Here is a 16621-nt window from a genome sequence, read left to right as displayed (position 1 = left end):
CGTAATGAGGATTGTTCTTAAACAACAATTCTAGGACGCGATGAGCGAATAGTTATTAATTACGATATCGAGAGATACATATTCGAGTCGAAGGCATCGTTGAAACAGTATTTGATGTAGGGAGCATCGTGTAACCATCTTAAAATTTTTATTGGTTACAAACAAGAGTCATAATTCTCTTTAGAGTCGCCGATTTATCTATTTGCTCCCGGGAAATAGTTCCGGCAGCGTTAAATCCACCGCATTTAGATATTCCCACGATTCATTCGCGTCTTCCTATAAAGTTCGATGGCCCGTGAAGCCTAGCAGCCTCCCTTAACTGGTTCCACCTCTCTTTGTCTTTATCTTCGATCAGGCAAGCGAAATGTAGAAAAGTCTCTGCCCTTGTCTGGTCTCGAACCGGAACGATAATTATTTCGTTTCCTCCGGATTTCCTTCGATTAATTCGTAGAATAAAATTTCGATCTGAATGAAAAATACAATATTGTATATTACTTACCATTTATAAGTTATAAATTCTTACGTCACGATGTTCTATGTAATATTTGTATTAATCGTTATATTATATGAGAAAGCAGCAACTTTGTAAAGTTTAGGTTTTCTATAGACGCCATCGTCATCCTCTTCTCATTCTGCATGCATCGTAAATTCTCTATCGATCTACAGAAAGACATTTCTGTTCCGTGGAACGTCTTGGAACAGTGACGCATTCGCTCAAGAGTGAACACGTATCGCGGCTTGTCACATGACAAAGTCCGGTGCACCAGCAGCTGGAGGTGACAACTTATTTCCTTCGCGCCTTACCCGCTGTGTGTCCCAGCTCACCCTTTGTTCGATGAATAATATATGGCGATGGCTGTCTGCATTGTTTTGCGTATATTCAGACACACGCGTGTCTGCATACAATACATATACATACACGCACATGCGTATATACCTTGGGCACCGGATGCTGCGCGTGCCCCCTCCGGCGTCTACGCGATTTCCCGCTACGTGTCCGCGTGCATAGCGACGTATCCGGCCTGCGTAAAAGGAACTTTGGCAAGTCTCGACGCTGACGATATCAAAAGCACCGACAACCACTAGGCAGACGCGCTTCGCAGAAAATTCTGTACAAAATTTTCGTCGTAACCTTGCTCTACGTGACGGACATACGTCGGACTACTGATACGATACTCATATTCTTCTGGACGCTGTAACGTCGAAGTGTTATACGTACTATATTATGAGTACGTTAATTAAAACTTTGTTTAGCTCTTTCTCTTTTGTTTTAATAAATATGTAAATTAAAATATAATTAAATATATATATATATATATATATATATATATATATATATATATATTCTTTGTAAATTAAAATTAAAAGTCTCAGATGTTATGTACAATTGTTTTTATGTTAAATTCAATTAAAAGTAATTTTTCTTCGAATTTAGTTCTAATTCTAATGCAGTTTATAAAGGAAAAAAAAGGGAGAAGGAAATGGAAATATATTTGATCATAATAACATGAAAAGCATTTCGATTGATCCCCTATTCGTTCTGTTAAACGATTTTCTACAGTTTTTCCGAATTATTTCGCGCGTATGTCGACACACTCGCCTTCGTACATCTTCGTTAGTTTCAAGCGGGAGCTACGTGACGCGACTTCTCGAATCATTTGAAACGCAGAGCTGAATTTGGCACCTACGGCAGCGTTGAATTTTACAGCGGTAGTCTCGGATAAACCGAGATAAACTTTGCATTGTTTCTCTTCTCGCCCTTTGCCGCTAGATTGCTTCCACCCTTGCTCTCCCATCGGCATCTAAAGAATTCATAAGATCCAAGGGAAGCATTCCTTTCGCGGTAAACAATCGTAAAACACGGCCTATGTTTCTCTTTATTTTTAGTCCGAGAAATATCTCAGCATCCTGATCTGACACGCAGCGAAAGAATCGAAACGTTGTGGCGAAATTAAAAATATTTTCTTGCATTTTATAGAACGCGCATTTCTGCGGTCTTCATAAGCGAAAAATTTAAATGAAATTATTATTTCCCGATCATTAGTTGAATTATCTATCGTTTGCATGTGAGGTTTTATTCGTGTCTGTAAATAATGATAAATTGAATGAAATAAACGCTGAATAATAATTTTTTTACAACTTACACATACTAGTGTAAATGGCTTTTTATAAATCAGAGATGAAGCTAATAAAACAGGCTTTTATAAAATTCTGCTATCGGTCCGATATATCATGCAGATATATTTTTCAAAACCATGCTATTTATTTCAGGTTTTGTATTGTTTTGATGTTTGTTCCATTTTTAATTATTTTACATTTCTACGTGATATATATGAGCTAATAAAACGGAGATTCTAGCACGTTTTAAAATTTATTTTAAATTTAAATAAATTATAGTGATACAATTGATGAAATATCATTAACGTGATTGTGTAAATCATATGTATATAAAAATTACTCACACGCATATAATTCCTTGTTTTATTTTAAAAATATTTGTAGTACATTTCGAGTATCTTTAATTAAAAAGATATTTCCAAAAATTTTATTTAAAAAATTTGTTAAATATACGTTATAGTATCAAAACAATCCTAATTTTCCTTCGGCAATAATATCATATTATGACAATCGTGTATTAACAATTAATAGTGGCAAGATAAATATTGGTTATAGAATTAACAGAATATTCAATGTTACATTGATAATAAACTGTTGAAAGGAAGGGTATAATGCTATTGAGTGCGGATAATCAAATAGCTGCTCATTATTGCGGCAGGGACGCAATTGATCAATTATATAGTCGAGCATACGCGACAAAGTATCCGCAGATACAACACGGTCGTTCCTGCGGTCACCGTATAAATGTTTCTCTCTACAACCAGTTGTGCGTTTGGTAATTGTCCCTATTAATAAAACTTTGCGACAACAAAGTATCATAATTTACTCTGATGCGCTGAATACCATTTCATTTCATATGGCAAATATATAACAATGTCATCAGAAAAACAATAGAAGCATCACTTTTATCGTATTAACAAACAATTTCTCAATTAATATTTCGCTCTCTCTCTCCTTTTTTCTTTTAATAAAGATTTTAAGAGCCATTTAAATATTCTATATTCTCTCCATGTAAACCGGATGTAACGGCAACAATGCGATGTAGAGACGAAAAGGCTAATGTCTTTGAGTACGCGTAAAATGAAATGAACGTGTCATTATCACACAGTGGGAGCTCAATTGATCAATTAGATAATTGAGCCCAGAACAAAGTGTCTGCAGTGTCGGATGCTCGCGGATCGTTGCGTAAAAGTGCAACGCTGAAACACGATTGTGCATTTGCCCGATGACCACTTCAGGCTATACGTCCGATAAAGAGTCTGACGCGACCCCATGCGGGGTTGTCATGCGCGATCGGCGATTAAAAGGATCGTCATCGGCCCCTTGTGCATAATTCAGCTGGCCAATTCGATAGCGATAGCCTCGTCGCCGTCATTTTCGAGTACGGGCCGCCCCGGCGCAACTCGCGAGAGTGGCTTGAAGAGGATTAGCCCGTCGGTTCGATTTCATCGGATCTCTGCTCTGGCTCGTGACTGAGCCCTAGATGTCATCGGCAGGAAGGTTGGGACGTCGAAGATCGGGCAGGACGATGAGGGGATGTCGCAGTTCTCTCTTGTTCGTGCCATATCCATTTGCGCTATATGTTTGTAGGAATATATTCATGTCATATACATTTCATTAGCATCTTCAAGACAAGCTGAAGTCTATTATGGTTCTCCGTGCATGGGTATGGTTGATTATATTCGTTATGTAATAAAGGGGATCATTTATGTGAGGCAATAATTTTCCTGGAACATTTCCTTGAACATTTTGATTCTATATTATGAATTTTTTTATGTACACACAATTAATCTTTTTATCATCAAAAGAAGTAATTAAACGCTATGTGAAGAATGAAATGCAAAATGGCAATTTCCGTAAAATTTGTGAAAAATAAGTTTTATAATTTTTATATATACAGTACGTTAATATTGTATAAAGATTTCGAACATTATGTAAAATACATTGCATTAGAGAAATTTTGAATAATTACATTAAATCTTTCTGTTAGAGTTCTTAAATGCAATTTGCGAAACACTGACACAACGTCACAGTATAATATTTTCCTCGTGCGTATTTCTCCGGCTTTATTCCTCTCATTCTATATTCGAGTTCTGCGGAATAAGACGCGAGGGGGATCAACGCGCGCTCTTGGGTTCAACTTCGCCCGAGAATAAATCGTCTGCGGGCGGCTGCGCGCTGTCTTCCCAATTATAAAAGCTATTATGAATTTGCCGGGCAATTTGGCGGCTTTGAAAACGTGCCGCGCGTACGCGATATCTCGGCGGAGGAGTATCGAAATACCAGGGCTTATACGCAGCCTGCGAGAGTGGTGACTTCCTTCTGGCAATTGCAAAGCTGGCAAAAATAAGGCGCGCGTGTAAAGCACGCGAGCGCGAGGAATTAACGATCCATTGAAAGACACAACGACGAGCGTGACGTATCCTACTCGCGACGGCGAGAATATTTGTTTTCAAACTCTCGCCTATCTGACATCCGATACCTCTTGACACCAACACGCCGCGTAAAGAATTACTGGCGCCTCCGCTTGAGCACCGTCTGCTTCGAATCGTCGTCCATTTTTCTCAACAACCTAGCGTAGAGTCTCCTGAGAGAGACTGGTTGCGCACCTGCTAAACACGAGCATCCACCGTTTTTTGTAAATATTTTCAATGAAATAAATGAGATATTTTTTATGTTTCTCATTGTTCGATAATACGAATTAACAGCGTACAAATATAATTTATTAAAAAAATAGATTGAACTAGTAAATAATTATTTATAATAGAGAGAGAAACATGATAAGAGAAATTAATCAGAGTCTATTCAAATTTTATTTAAAAAATCCCTGAAAATTTCCTGATCTTTCAGATATCAAACCAGATTGTTCAAAATTCCAGGTAAAAAGAATATTTTACAAATATTTTTGGTGCAATTTTCTAAAATTTTTTTTTTATACACATTGTCTAATGCTTTTTATTCATACGAAGAAAAAATACAAAGCAAATATTTAAGTTTCAAGTGCTAGATTTATAAATGAAAAAACTGGATAGTTTTTGTTAAGAATTTCTATAACTTTTACAACATTTTCATTTTTTATAACTAAAAATTAAAATAAAAAATATATATTGAATATTCAATATTTTATTAAGATATTGAATACAAAGATAAATATATATATATGTTTATAATTTACAGTATAAGAGCAAAATCATTAAAAGAAATTTTTAAAAATGAGTCCCAATAAAATTCTTTGAGAATTTCCTGATTTCTCCATGTATAAATTTTTCAATATTTATTATTTATGTTATTATTATTATTATATATTGTGATATTATTTATATCATTTTTATATGTGCGCGAGTAGATCAACATTTAGTCTTACAAATTTTACGCGATTTAGATTTTAATCTCGGATAAAACTTAATGATGGCAGATTAAGGAATCGTGCGATTCAATTGACGTTTAATATCTTTTAAAGCTCATACGATGTGTGAGACTAAGCCTCTTAATTTTCTACTCTTTTATGTTACGAGGCGTAATTGATACTTCCCTTTTTTTTGCTTACGTTCCAAGCGTTTGGGCATTTATCCACTTAATTGCTCGCGGAGTGCGGCTTCGGTCTATATTCTAATCGTTCTGACCCGAGAGCCGTCGAGCGATCGATAAAATGTGCGGTGTACGAAATTGACCTCAGAGTATAGCGTTGCTGTAAAGCTTATCCCTTTCATATTTCAGAGTTCTAAGCGAATTTCATCGTGGCACAAATTGTGCTCGCGTCGTATATTATGCGTCGAACCCCGTGATTTCGCAATTCTCTGCGTCTCTCACGCACCACCCACACGCATTCAAAATTCCGGGAGCACGCGATTGTTAAACCTACCTACCTACGCTTGGCATCCGGTCCGTAAAGTTCCGCCGTGGCCGACGTCAGGGATGGATTTACTTCGCCAGTCGACGCAGTTACCTAGTAGCCTGCGGCTACAACAAGCCCCGGTTTATCTCGGCGACAACCGCCAGAATATATCGTCACGGTTGAACCCGCCGCCCAAATTTCTCTCCTAATCGTAACGACTGATCACAAACAATTACCACAGCGTTGAGAGGCAACGTATAGTCGCGTTGATACAAAACCCCCTCACTTATGAGATATATATACGATACGCAATGGAAACAATTATTGTGTCGCAAATGGCCATTCAAAATTACATGCGTGTACTATTTGATTTAATATTCTGAAATTACATCTGCAATAACGAAAATAATATACATCTATATATTATTATAAAGAAAAAAAATTGAAAAAAAATATATATATTTGTATGTATATATATTACGTTGCTTTTAGTTTGAAAATTTTATTTAGATGCAAACGAATTAATGCCAATTCATATCGGTGTTTTTTTTTTCTTCTTGAACGAATGGTAATGTATACGCGTCCCTGCACAAAAGTGTACACACTCCGCCAACCTCGTAAGTGGTAGGTGAGCGCCTAATCGAGGTCCAAATTAGGGCGGGCGATAACCGCGGCGCCAGTGCGGAACACGACATGACACAAAGGAACTTTGTCCACCCCTTGCGTAGGACTCGACCGTAATTTCGGATGTGATGCAGCAATATTTTCGGGGTCGAGATATATTTGCCGTCGCAACACTTACGCGGCAACGCCTTGATGGATGAGAAACAATAATGGCAATGGTTAAGGGACTTTCACAGGAAGCGCATTAGCGGTCCCACCTTGCGCTTTTCTCATCCAGGTAAAGCTACTCAATCATGACTTATTCTTTTGCGTAGTAGCAGTTATTTTCACACAATAGTCGCGTCTTTCAAATATGTTATGTTTCTTGAAGCATCATCATGACTATTATATATATATATTATAAAAAGAAAAATTTATTTATAATAGCAAAGTATAAAAAAAATTAATATTGAATTTAACAAAAAATTTTGTAAAGAATACAATTAAGAATGCAATACTCTATATTTTTAAAATACGTTTCAATGAAAATTTAAATAGTTACACACACACATAATGTCCTGATATGTTTCTTATTTTATATTTACTTATTCCCTTATCAAATTATAAAAATTTATATATGTATGTATTTATACATTTAATGTTTTTTTTAAGCAAGTATATTTTTGAAATTGATTCACTCAAAAGAATCAATGAAAATAATGTAATCTGTAAAACGATGAGATATTGCAATCTTGTAAAATGGTATTATAGACGAAGAAATACATCAGTAAAGCGATGCTTTTATGCGTCTAAGCTTTAAAACGCGCAACTGGCTAGACAAAATACGAATTCGCTGAAAAGAGAGTATACAAAGAGAAAAGAGAAAAAGGAGAAGAGACACGAGCCTCTTCCTTGACTTTACATTACGTTTTCTCGAAAGAAAATGGTTGAACGAGTGAGGGAGAAGGAAGGTTGGAGGATGAAGCGTAAAGCAGCATGTCGAGGGCAAATTAAAGAGAAGCTCGCGAAAAAAAGAGAAAGAGGGAAAGCGTTGGGATGGAAGGGAGACGGAGCGTCGCTCTCACCCTCGAGTCATTAAAAACGCGGTCGTCGTTCTGGCCATTAGAATGACAAATGACATCGTTGACGGTGCCAAATTAGTACGATGAAAGGACGACAGACACTGCGAAAGCCCAGCATGACGTAACCTGTTCGTGGGTACGTCAGATAGTTTGTAAAATCTCTAGACCGAAGATTTACCGTCCGCATATATTTGCATGTACTTAGTATTAAAAATGGCAGTCATTACTTGTAGAAATTTTAAATTGATATTCTCGATTAAAGTATTATTATTGATCTATAACATAACATTTATGTTAATTAATTTAATTAAAATGTTAAAGAAAAGCTTAAATGCTGAATTTCTTAGATGAATTATTAATTTATTGATATATTAATGTAATATTATTTTTTTAGTCTAAAATTTATCTGTTTATATAATTGTATTAAAATCTAACTTAAAAAAGTTCAATTAATTATTCGCTAAAATAAGAATTTTTAATATAACATATATATGTAACACTTCTGTAACTTGAAATATGTCGATAATATTTATTAATGAGTACATATTTTCAAGATATTTGATAGAAATACAAATCACTTCATAGAATAGTTAATCAACGGATTCAGCAGATTCCCAGTTGGCTTCAAGTATCCAATGTTTCATACCTTCAATGTATATTCATTTATTAAGATTAAAGAGTATTTATGAAACCTCCAGAGATTTCCAATTAAGCGTACTAGTCATTGGATTATTTCACAATTACCTGGATAATTGGCTCTCAACGAATCCGCTGCAGTTTGAGAATTCTTTATTGCATTTATATACAATATTGTAATGTATATTAATAACGTAGTATGTAGAGATTGGTTAAAATAATTATTCTCGTAATCAAGGTATGATAATTAACATATCATAATTTGTAATTTTTTCCGAACAAATAGATTATAGAAACTATATTTTTACGAAAAAAATGATACTTTTACTTTGAAATAATAAAAAAAAAAAAAATATAAGCAGATTAATTGCTAAGGTTGTGAAAAAAAACTCTCATAAGTAAAATAATTTTCGCTTCACTAAAAGTTTTATTTCAATTCGTCGACCGCAGTCCGACGTATCTGTCTGTGTGTATGACTTTGTGTATGTGTTGTGTGTGTGTTCGTGTATGTCGAGTTCTGTATGCGTTTACATTACACCTCGATACTCGTAGTTACCTACGTCGCAATTAATACAATATATAATAATATGTATAGTTTTGTTTTTTATCTATCTCGATAGCATACAAAAGGATACAGGCACACAAATATCAAATATGCATCCGGTACTCGTTATGCTATTGATCAATATAATTACATTCACAATAGTACCTCCATTCTCTCTCTTTCTCTCTCTCTTCTCGGTTTTACGCTGTATAATACAGATATATACAAATGGTCGCCCCCCGCGCGCTTCGGCGCGGGGGTGTATTTATAATACGTTTACACATATGTATGTATAAATTACAGACGCTATATACATCGAGAGATTATGCGGCGCGTTAATACCTTTCGGGATGGTTGAAAGTTTCCTATCATCGCTCGTGTTAAACCTATTGATAAACCATCGTCGCTGTCGCCGTCATCGTACCTGCCCACCGTGTTTTCTTCGACTTTCTACGTACAATACACGTAAAGCCAGCGTAAGCGAGACATTGCACGCGATCGATCTTACCTACAACGGTTTCCGCTCTCGACGAATTTCTCGCACAGAAATCATCAACGAATCGATCATAAAATTACAATTCGTATAAGTCGAATTGCATCTTTATATAAATTGCTTATATAAAAAAGTAACGCGTATTGTAATGATTTTATGCGTTAAAAATGTTTTTATTATTAACATATATTATACAATTCGAAGAAATTACTATTATATTAATTTATTTTCATAAAATTTATCTTTAATCAAATCGCGTAGATAAATTCCTATACGCTTTTTCTTGATATAATTCATAATCGATACTACTATGACTGCGATGCATCCGCGAGCATAATGCAATTCTATAAGGTCAATCGATCAAGCGACCTCAGTTCGGTTCTTTTTTTTTATGACTCCCTCGTAGAATCGCATGTACGCATACGCATGTGTCGTCGTATAAAAGATGGGCCAGTTTCCCCCTTTCTGTGTCTGCCGCTTCCCCGTCGGTCCCCGCGTCCAACTAAAGCTTCTTCCCGCATTTCTCATGTCAGATAGAAAAAGGGTTGCATGCGTGATTTATGTCCGAGACTTTTCCCCGGTCGCACCGACTGCGCCGTGTTCCTGCACATTGTACGTACCGATGCAGAACCGATCGTGTCGTATCTCGGTTATATCGATAGACCCGTGCCCGCGTATCGTTGTATCGTGGTGCGCTGTGGCGTTCTCTTCCTCGAGACATGGCAGCCGGAAGAAAACTTACGACTGGAGCGAGGAGCGTGTACCGGGAGGCAAGAAACTCGTATGATGTCAAGACAGTGTTATCTTGTTTCGATGTTGCGAATAAGAATTAGCCGTGTAACGCGCGCGCGCGCGAGAACTAATGCCTTTACGGTTCGAGATTATTAACGTTTCTCTCGCTGCTGACGAGAATAATTCAAAACTACGACCATGTCTAATCTGACTCCTAGGAGGTAGATAATGGTATCCGGTTCTGTGTTCAAACTAGTTCTAGTTAACGGATCGACCATTCGCGCAGTACTAGATGCCATTATTTACGTCTTCAAGGGTCTTTGTATGTCGGAGGTATACTTACTCGCAAACGCTCTCGAACAATCTGCACGCATTGTCTTCAGCATATTGCTGTTCTCATCGTTTAGTTGCTTTAGATCAGAATAACAGAGAAAAAGCGGAAGAGTAGAAATTTATTTTTATCTTTGAATAATTTATTTAAGAGGAGGATTTTTGTCAGACAAATTTTGAATGTGTGACAGCAATATGCATGAAATAAAAGATAAAAAAAAAGAAAAGAAAGATATAAAAAAATAAAATTGTAATGAGAAGCTATAAACACATATGGAGAATTTTACGAGTGATTTCGAAGAACGATCGCGTCACAACAGGATATTAATTGGCGCAGTTGGCGCAACTTGCGGTTTCGCAGTATAAAAGAGACATATAAAATATCGCATTACAAAGTACGATGTGGGCAGGTACGAAAGTGTCATCCTTGGTTATCTTTATCGTTCCCTTGGTCGGGGAGGGAGAATGTTCCTTAACTCGCGTAAAACTTTTGTTTTTTTTTTTATATTTTTCTTTTAATACAAACTAACTTTCCGCTATATCTCCCTATCTTTCTCTCGCTCTTACGGATTTAACTCGCCTCTGACATGTGTCGCGCGCACGTGCGCGCTCACGCTCGCTTGAGACAAATTGACGATTATTGCCAGGAGCGGACTGTCAACGGCTGAAAGTGCGGGAAGTTCATGGTACTCGAATTTTCCGCGTCGTGGTAACGTTAGCTCGGCGAATCGATCACGCTGAGCCGCTGAGCGAGAAAATTATCGAGAAACGTCGACGAAGAGGAAACTCGGGCGAGCACGATCGTGCCGATCTTCGTCGACGTTAAAGGCGGCGAAGATCGAGCTCTCGCGGGCCTCGACGGCGACACGGGCCATTTTTGCCGTCAGTCCGTTAGCTGCTCTATAACGATAACCGCTTGTACGTGATATCTCCCGTCCCTTAAAAAACGACGATTATTATTGCGACAAAATTTTATTTGCTCGGTGCCTCCCAACTTAAGGCGCTTGAAGAAAGTGTGTACGAGGTCCCTAATGGTTAATATTTACACTCGAAAAGCGTTCGAAGCTGTCACTCTTAGTTTCCTCTTTATAATTTTAACATCCTACGTGGCGACGATATCGATTAAACACTAAATATACATAGCAATGTTCCAATCGTTGTAGACGCTACGCGACCGCTCTTGCCGCGAACGGGCGCGACCTGCGCTGCGGAACGCTCGATTAAATTTCTCCTCGACGAGCCAGACTGTCTCGCGTTTAATCGAAAAACCGATACGCGCGAACAGCGCTCGTGCAGTTATCCGGATAAAAATAGCGGAATGTCAATCAGCATCGCGTTCGGTCCCGGGACGTACGATTTGCGATAGCGTTCCCGGGGTGTTGTCGGAGAGACTGGCCCGATGAAATGTGAGAGAAAAATTGAGCTTAATAGATTACGTCCGTAATCAAGGAAAGTGCAGCGGTCAATAAACGACCAAATAATCGTATGGGAAACGCTATTTAAACGGCTCGCGGTAAAAGCGCCGTACGAGTCTTAAATTTCGTGCCACGTTTCACGTCAGATATTTAAACCGGTAATAAATTTTGCACCACACATATACACACAGGTGTATATACGGCCATCGCGGTTCGTCGACCTAGGAGAAGGGAGTCGCTGCACTTTACGGCTGCTCTTTCAGGGCGAAATTCAAGGGAGAGCTCCACCGCGCAAGGCATGCTTAAGCATATAACGTGCCTATATATATATATATATATATATATATATATATATATATATATATATATATATATATATATGTATATGTATGTGTTACTCGCGAGAGCCGGGCTCTTTTTTTTTTTCATTATATCACAATATGGTCGAGGGTCTCTCATCTTCGCGCACCCGATATCTCGAGTCTCTATACGTCTCTCTCTATACGTTTTCTTCAATTACGTACATATGTAGTTATTGTTGTCTCATCCCTGTATTGTCGATTCCTTACGCTGGTAAATTCTCGATTTTCCTCGTTGCATGAAGGCGATTTCGGTAGAGATAGAGAAATAAAGTTGGGCTTATACAATCTATATTATATGAAAAATTCGTCGTCGATACGAGATAATATGTATATTACCTTTCTGTATATATATTTATATATATTTACTTTTTCGTATGTATATATATATGTATATATAAATTAAAGATTCGTCACGCGGGACGCTGTAAAGCGACAATAAATAATACGACGTGCGCGCGCGATCAGGATACTGAATTATTTATGTGACATCAGTCTTGTGTGAGGCGGGATCGAAGCTCGCTACCGTTCACTCTTTTCAATATCGTCACGTCGATCTCGTCGCGCGGCTTTTTTCCTCCGATGTCAAGCGCCGCTGACGTTCGAGAATGCGCGAATAATTGAAACGCTCGCTTATTCCATCAAGCCAGTAATTAATTATCTTTTCGAGCCGACGTAACGATCGCGCCATCGGATAAATATCTCATCCAACCCGGTCGTTTTTTTCTTCCCCTCTGATAGTTACCGCTCTCACCTGGATCGATAGCGAGCTCGATCTTGTTGCACATGCGCGCCGAACAGACCGAATCATTAACGCGACTCTTCCTGGAAATTCGTTCGGACGTGTTCATGTGTGTGTATATATTCTTCGTAACGATTACGCATCGTTGTCTGTACCATTCTGAAAGATTGACGGACGGAAGTGGCATTTCGCAACGCGTTACATCTCGTTCGCGAAATTCCACTTCGAGTGGAAGAGAAGACTTGGCAGTGAGTGCTCTGGAAAGAAAGATGCTGAGACTTGACTTTCAGTGCGAGTGACTCGAAAAAAAAAATGCGAATAACTGAAAATATCAAACAATATTGCAATTTTTCGGCGATATCGTCGACTTCCGTCACGAAGATTTTACGAACGAATCTCGGGAAGAGTCACATGCACGAGGTCGCTTTACCGTTAAACTGATATGCCAATTTAATTATTAAATCCGTAGGAAGTAGGTAGATCGCGAGTCTCCCTAAAAGACTTCGAGATCGCACAATATGTCTGAAAATTTATCGATGGCAGTGCTTGTCAAGAAGAAAATTTCTTCTGCGATGAACGCGACCACGCCACGATCGCGTCGTTTTTCTCGCGATGCGCTATAAATCCCGGAAAAAAATATCGTCGTTGTAACAAGCAGGATTACGACATCTTCCGCCGCGCGGTCGCTCACAGCGTTTACTCCGAAATGTACAATGCGTTACTTTTACCACCGGTCTTTTACCCTCGAGAATTAACAACGCGCGTGTTCTCACGATATCCTCATGGCACTGGATCTATTTTACTTTGCTCCATGTTTGCGTTCTTACCCTCCAACGCGTGTAAAAATTGTGAGAAACGCAGATGAAGTACGAGTAAAACATGTGTAATACGAATTTATAAAATTCGAAATCGTAAATATATATATGTGTAAAAATTGATTTCATAAAAATTTTTTTTACAAGAAAAGCGTGTCGTAAACATAATTTAATTTTGTCAATAAATTTTGATAAATATTAATGACACTTCACATACAAGTTATTAAATTACGTCCGTTGAGCTTGCAAAAAATAGAACAGAAATTTTCATTGGATCAGTGCCAGAGGATTCACTCGGTCACGCGATTTCGCTGCTCGCAATAACGAAGAATCCATCATACCTTCGATTTCCATTCGCTTTCCATGAATATTCTGCATTCCTTACGCGTATCTATGTAAGGAGTGCTCCCGGCGCTTACTACCTCTGCGCTCACGCTCGCAAACTGGTTCCGGACTCGGTGGATTTGAGTACGTCAAATTGCTAGAGCCTCGAAGGGGTGGTACACTCATAGGAGGCGGGGGCGGCGGAAAAAAGCTCTGCAAGCACGCCTATGCATCGAAAAAGTACATGAACCGTTAATGCCTTCGTGTCCGATAAATATTATGTTTCGTGCAGTTTAAGATAAAATATTCTTGATTTGAAAATAACAAGAGAAATAATGCAGTTTTCGTATTGTTCGTTGTATTTAATTAATGTTTTAAAAATTATGTCGAGGATAATGTAAATATTATTGATTTTTTAGAAAAATTTAAAAAATTGTGTCAAATATAAAAAAAATATCGTAACTTTAAATTAAAGAGATTTCTTATTTTTCTGTGAGACAAATATTTCTATATCTTACCTTTGCGCTACCCCTGGAGGAAGATTTCGAGAAAACGCTATCTTGATCACTGCTTACACTAGGCACGGGCATTGGTATTGCGTAATCGTAAGTAGCATCTGTACAATAAAAAATATTTTCTTTTTATTATTCCGCGTATATGTTTTTTTCATCTCATGTGACATATTTAGTGTTACATGACGTATATATTTGTTAAAGACGAGAATCTCGACTATTGCGAAATTTGTGTTTGAGAACTAACTGCGTATTTGTGCAAAAGGCTATACTAAACTAAACGTAACGTAATACAATTTGACGATTGTTTGGCTACTTCGCGTTTGTATTCTGAAGTATTAAACGGATACGCTGAAGAAGTTCAAGGAGCTCGACTCACCAGACTGTTCGACATTGTCATGGAGATCCTTGTTGTCTACAATAACCGTGCTGTATCCATAGTACGCCGTATGAGGAGATGCTCGATACTTGTTCTCGTGGAAGGGTTCCTGGTACTCGTCGAGTCTGACATCGCCCAAAAGACGATCATTGAGATCTCGCGGTAGGGTCGTGAGCTTCGTGCCGGCATACCGGTCGTCGAGTTCCTCGACCCTATAGGTCATCAAGGACGGGTCCTTTTCCGTGGTACCATACGCAGATTCCGGCGACAGATGCTGATGATTACCCGACGGGATCGCGCTCTTGGCGCCCAGAGGGCTGGCAAAGTTCTTGCGCTGTCTGTGACGCGTGACTATCAGGAATATGGCAACCGCCAGCAGCAGGATTACGACGGTCAAGACGCCAATAATCACAGCCATGTAAGTGGGATCGTCCTGCTTAGCTACCGGAACTTCAACTTGCAGCGGATCGCGAGTGTGAGTTATAACTGGCAATCGCGGAGCAGCGGTTGTGGGTGGTGTTTCTGGGGTGAAGTTACCATGAGCGATGTCTACAACATGATAGAAACACGTGTCCCTGAAGTATGTTTTGATGCTAACTTTGATGACATTCGAAAATTAATTGAAAATACAAAACAGTACATGTTATAAACAATAATGCAATCTAACTTTTCGAATTTATATTTTTACATAGATGTGTTAATTAATATCTTTTAAAATTAAATTTAAAGAAATATTTAATCTATAAATTGCAATAGAATTTCTAAAAAGAAAATACTTTTTGTATAATATATATTTCTGGATATTAATTTCTACCTGATCTGATATTATATAAATTTGAATATCAGATGAATATATTTAAAATATTTAATATTATTCAACTTTATTGCGTGTCAAGACATATCAATAAAACAGATTTATAGTACATTAATTTTTATGTTCAATAACATAACTGTTATTGAACATAAAACGCTAACTGTGATGGAAAAAGTTTTGAACATTACAATCTTTCGAGAGAAATCATCTCTGATTATATGCGATTTGATAGGCGTGCCATCAGCGATTTCGAACTTTCTATTCGCACTCGAAGATAAATCAAGGAAAATTGCTGAAGTCGTGCGTTACTACTCACCGGAGTCAAAGGTGACTTCGCTGATCATAATCCATCGCGAGGCAAAGCTGAATCTTAACTTGACAAACTTGCCGATCCGGTGGTGCAACTTGATCGTAACATTTCTCGAGTGTTCGAAGATTCTGTCCTCCACATAGCTGTATACGATCGGATCACCTGTGTAATACCTGCCGCCGATGCTGAACATGATGCTGACTTCAGAAAATACCTGAATCATAAAAAAAGAGATACGATGGTTTAAATGAATATCCTCTCGACAGGCATTTTGCTACGTCATACGCTATTCTGGACTATCGAGCTTGATTACCGTAGACAATTCGATCTATCAGATAAAGCGGTATGTATTTAGAGTTACCGTGCGGAATTAATTTGATCGGAAGCATACCACAGGTACTCGATTACGCTTGCGTAATCAGTATTATCGCCGTCATTACCATAGGTAACAGATAACTAGTTAACGGCGCGTCGGGATGTGACATCGACGGTTTTGATAATACGGAATATATCTCATGGACGCGTTCCGAGAACGAGCGAGGACGCGTGGAATGCTAATTTCATCCCTCCAAGGCGCA

At 38.0% G+C, this 16621-nt stretch overlaps 2 protein-coding genes across 4 annotated transcripts in view; one reads left to right on the top strand and one right to left on the bottom strand.

The window, feature by feature from the left end:
• LOC140675134 (uncharacterized) overlaps positions 1-16621 on the top strand; it is a 216023-nt gene that overhangs the window by 100012 nt on the left and 99390 nt on the right. The window lies entirely within an intron of this gene.
• LOC140675109 (discoidin domain-containing receptor 2) overlaps positions 8682-16621 on the bottom strand; it is a 146334-nt gene continuing 138394 nt past the window's right edge. For all 3 annotated transcript variants that reach the window (XM_072909184.1, XM_072909201.1, XM_072909192.1), the window contains 4 exons: positions 16050-16257; positions 14920-15468; positions 14547-14644; positions 8682-14253 (listed from right to left, as the gene is read on the bottom strand). In XM_072909184.1, the coding sequence (XP_072765285.1) occupies positions 14086-14253; positions 14547-14644; positions 14920-15468; positions 16050-16257 (1023 nt within the window). In that variant the 3' untranslated portion in view covers positions 8682-14085. The remainder of the gene's footprint in view (positions 14254-14546; positions 14645-14919; positions 15469-16049; positions 16258-16621) is intronic.

Source organism: Anoplolepis gracilipes, chromosome 2 (assembly GCF_047496725.1).
Source record: "Anoplolepis gracilipes chromosome 2, ASM4749672v1, whole genome shotgun sequence".
Taxonomy (NCBI): Eukaryota; Metazoa; Arthropoda; class Insecta; order Hymenoptera; family Formicidae; genus Anoplolepis; species Anoplolepis gracilipes.
The sequence above is the reverse complement of the archived record's forward strand: the minus strand, read 5'-3'. Positions and strand labels throughout refer to the sequence as shown.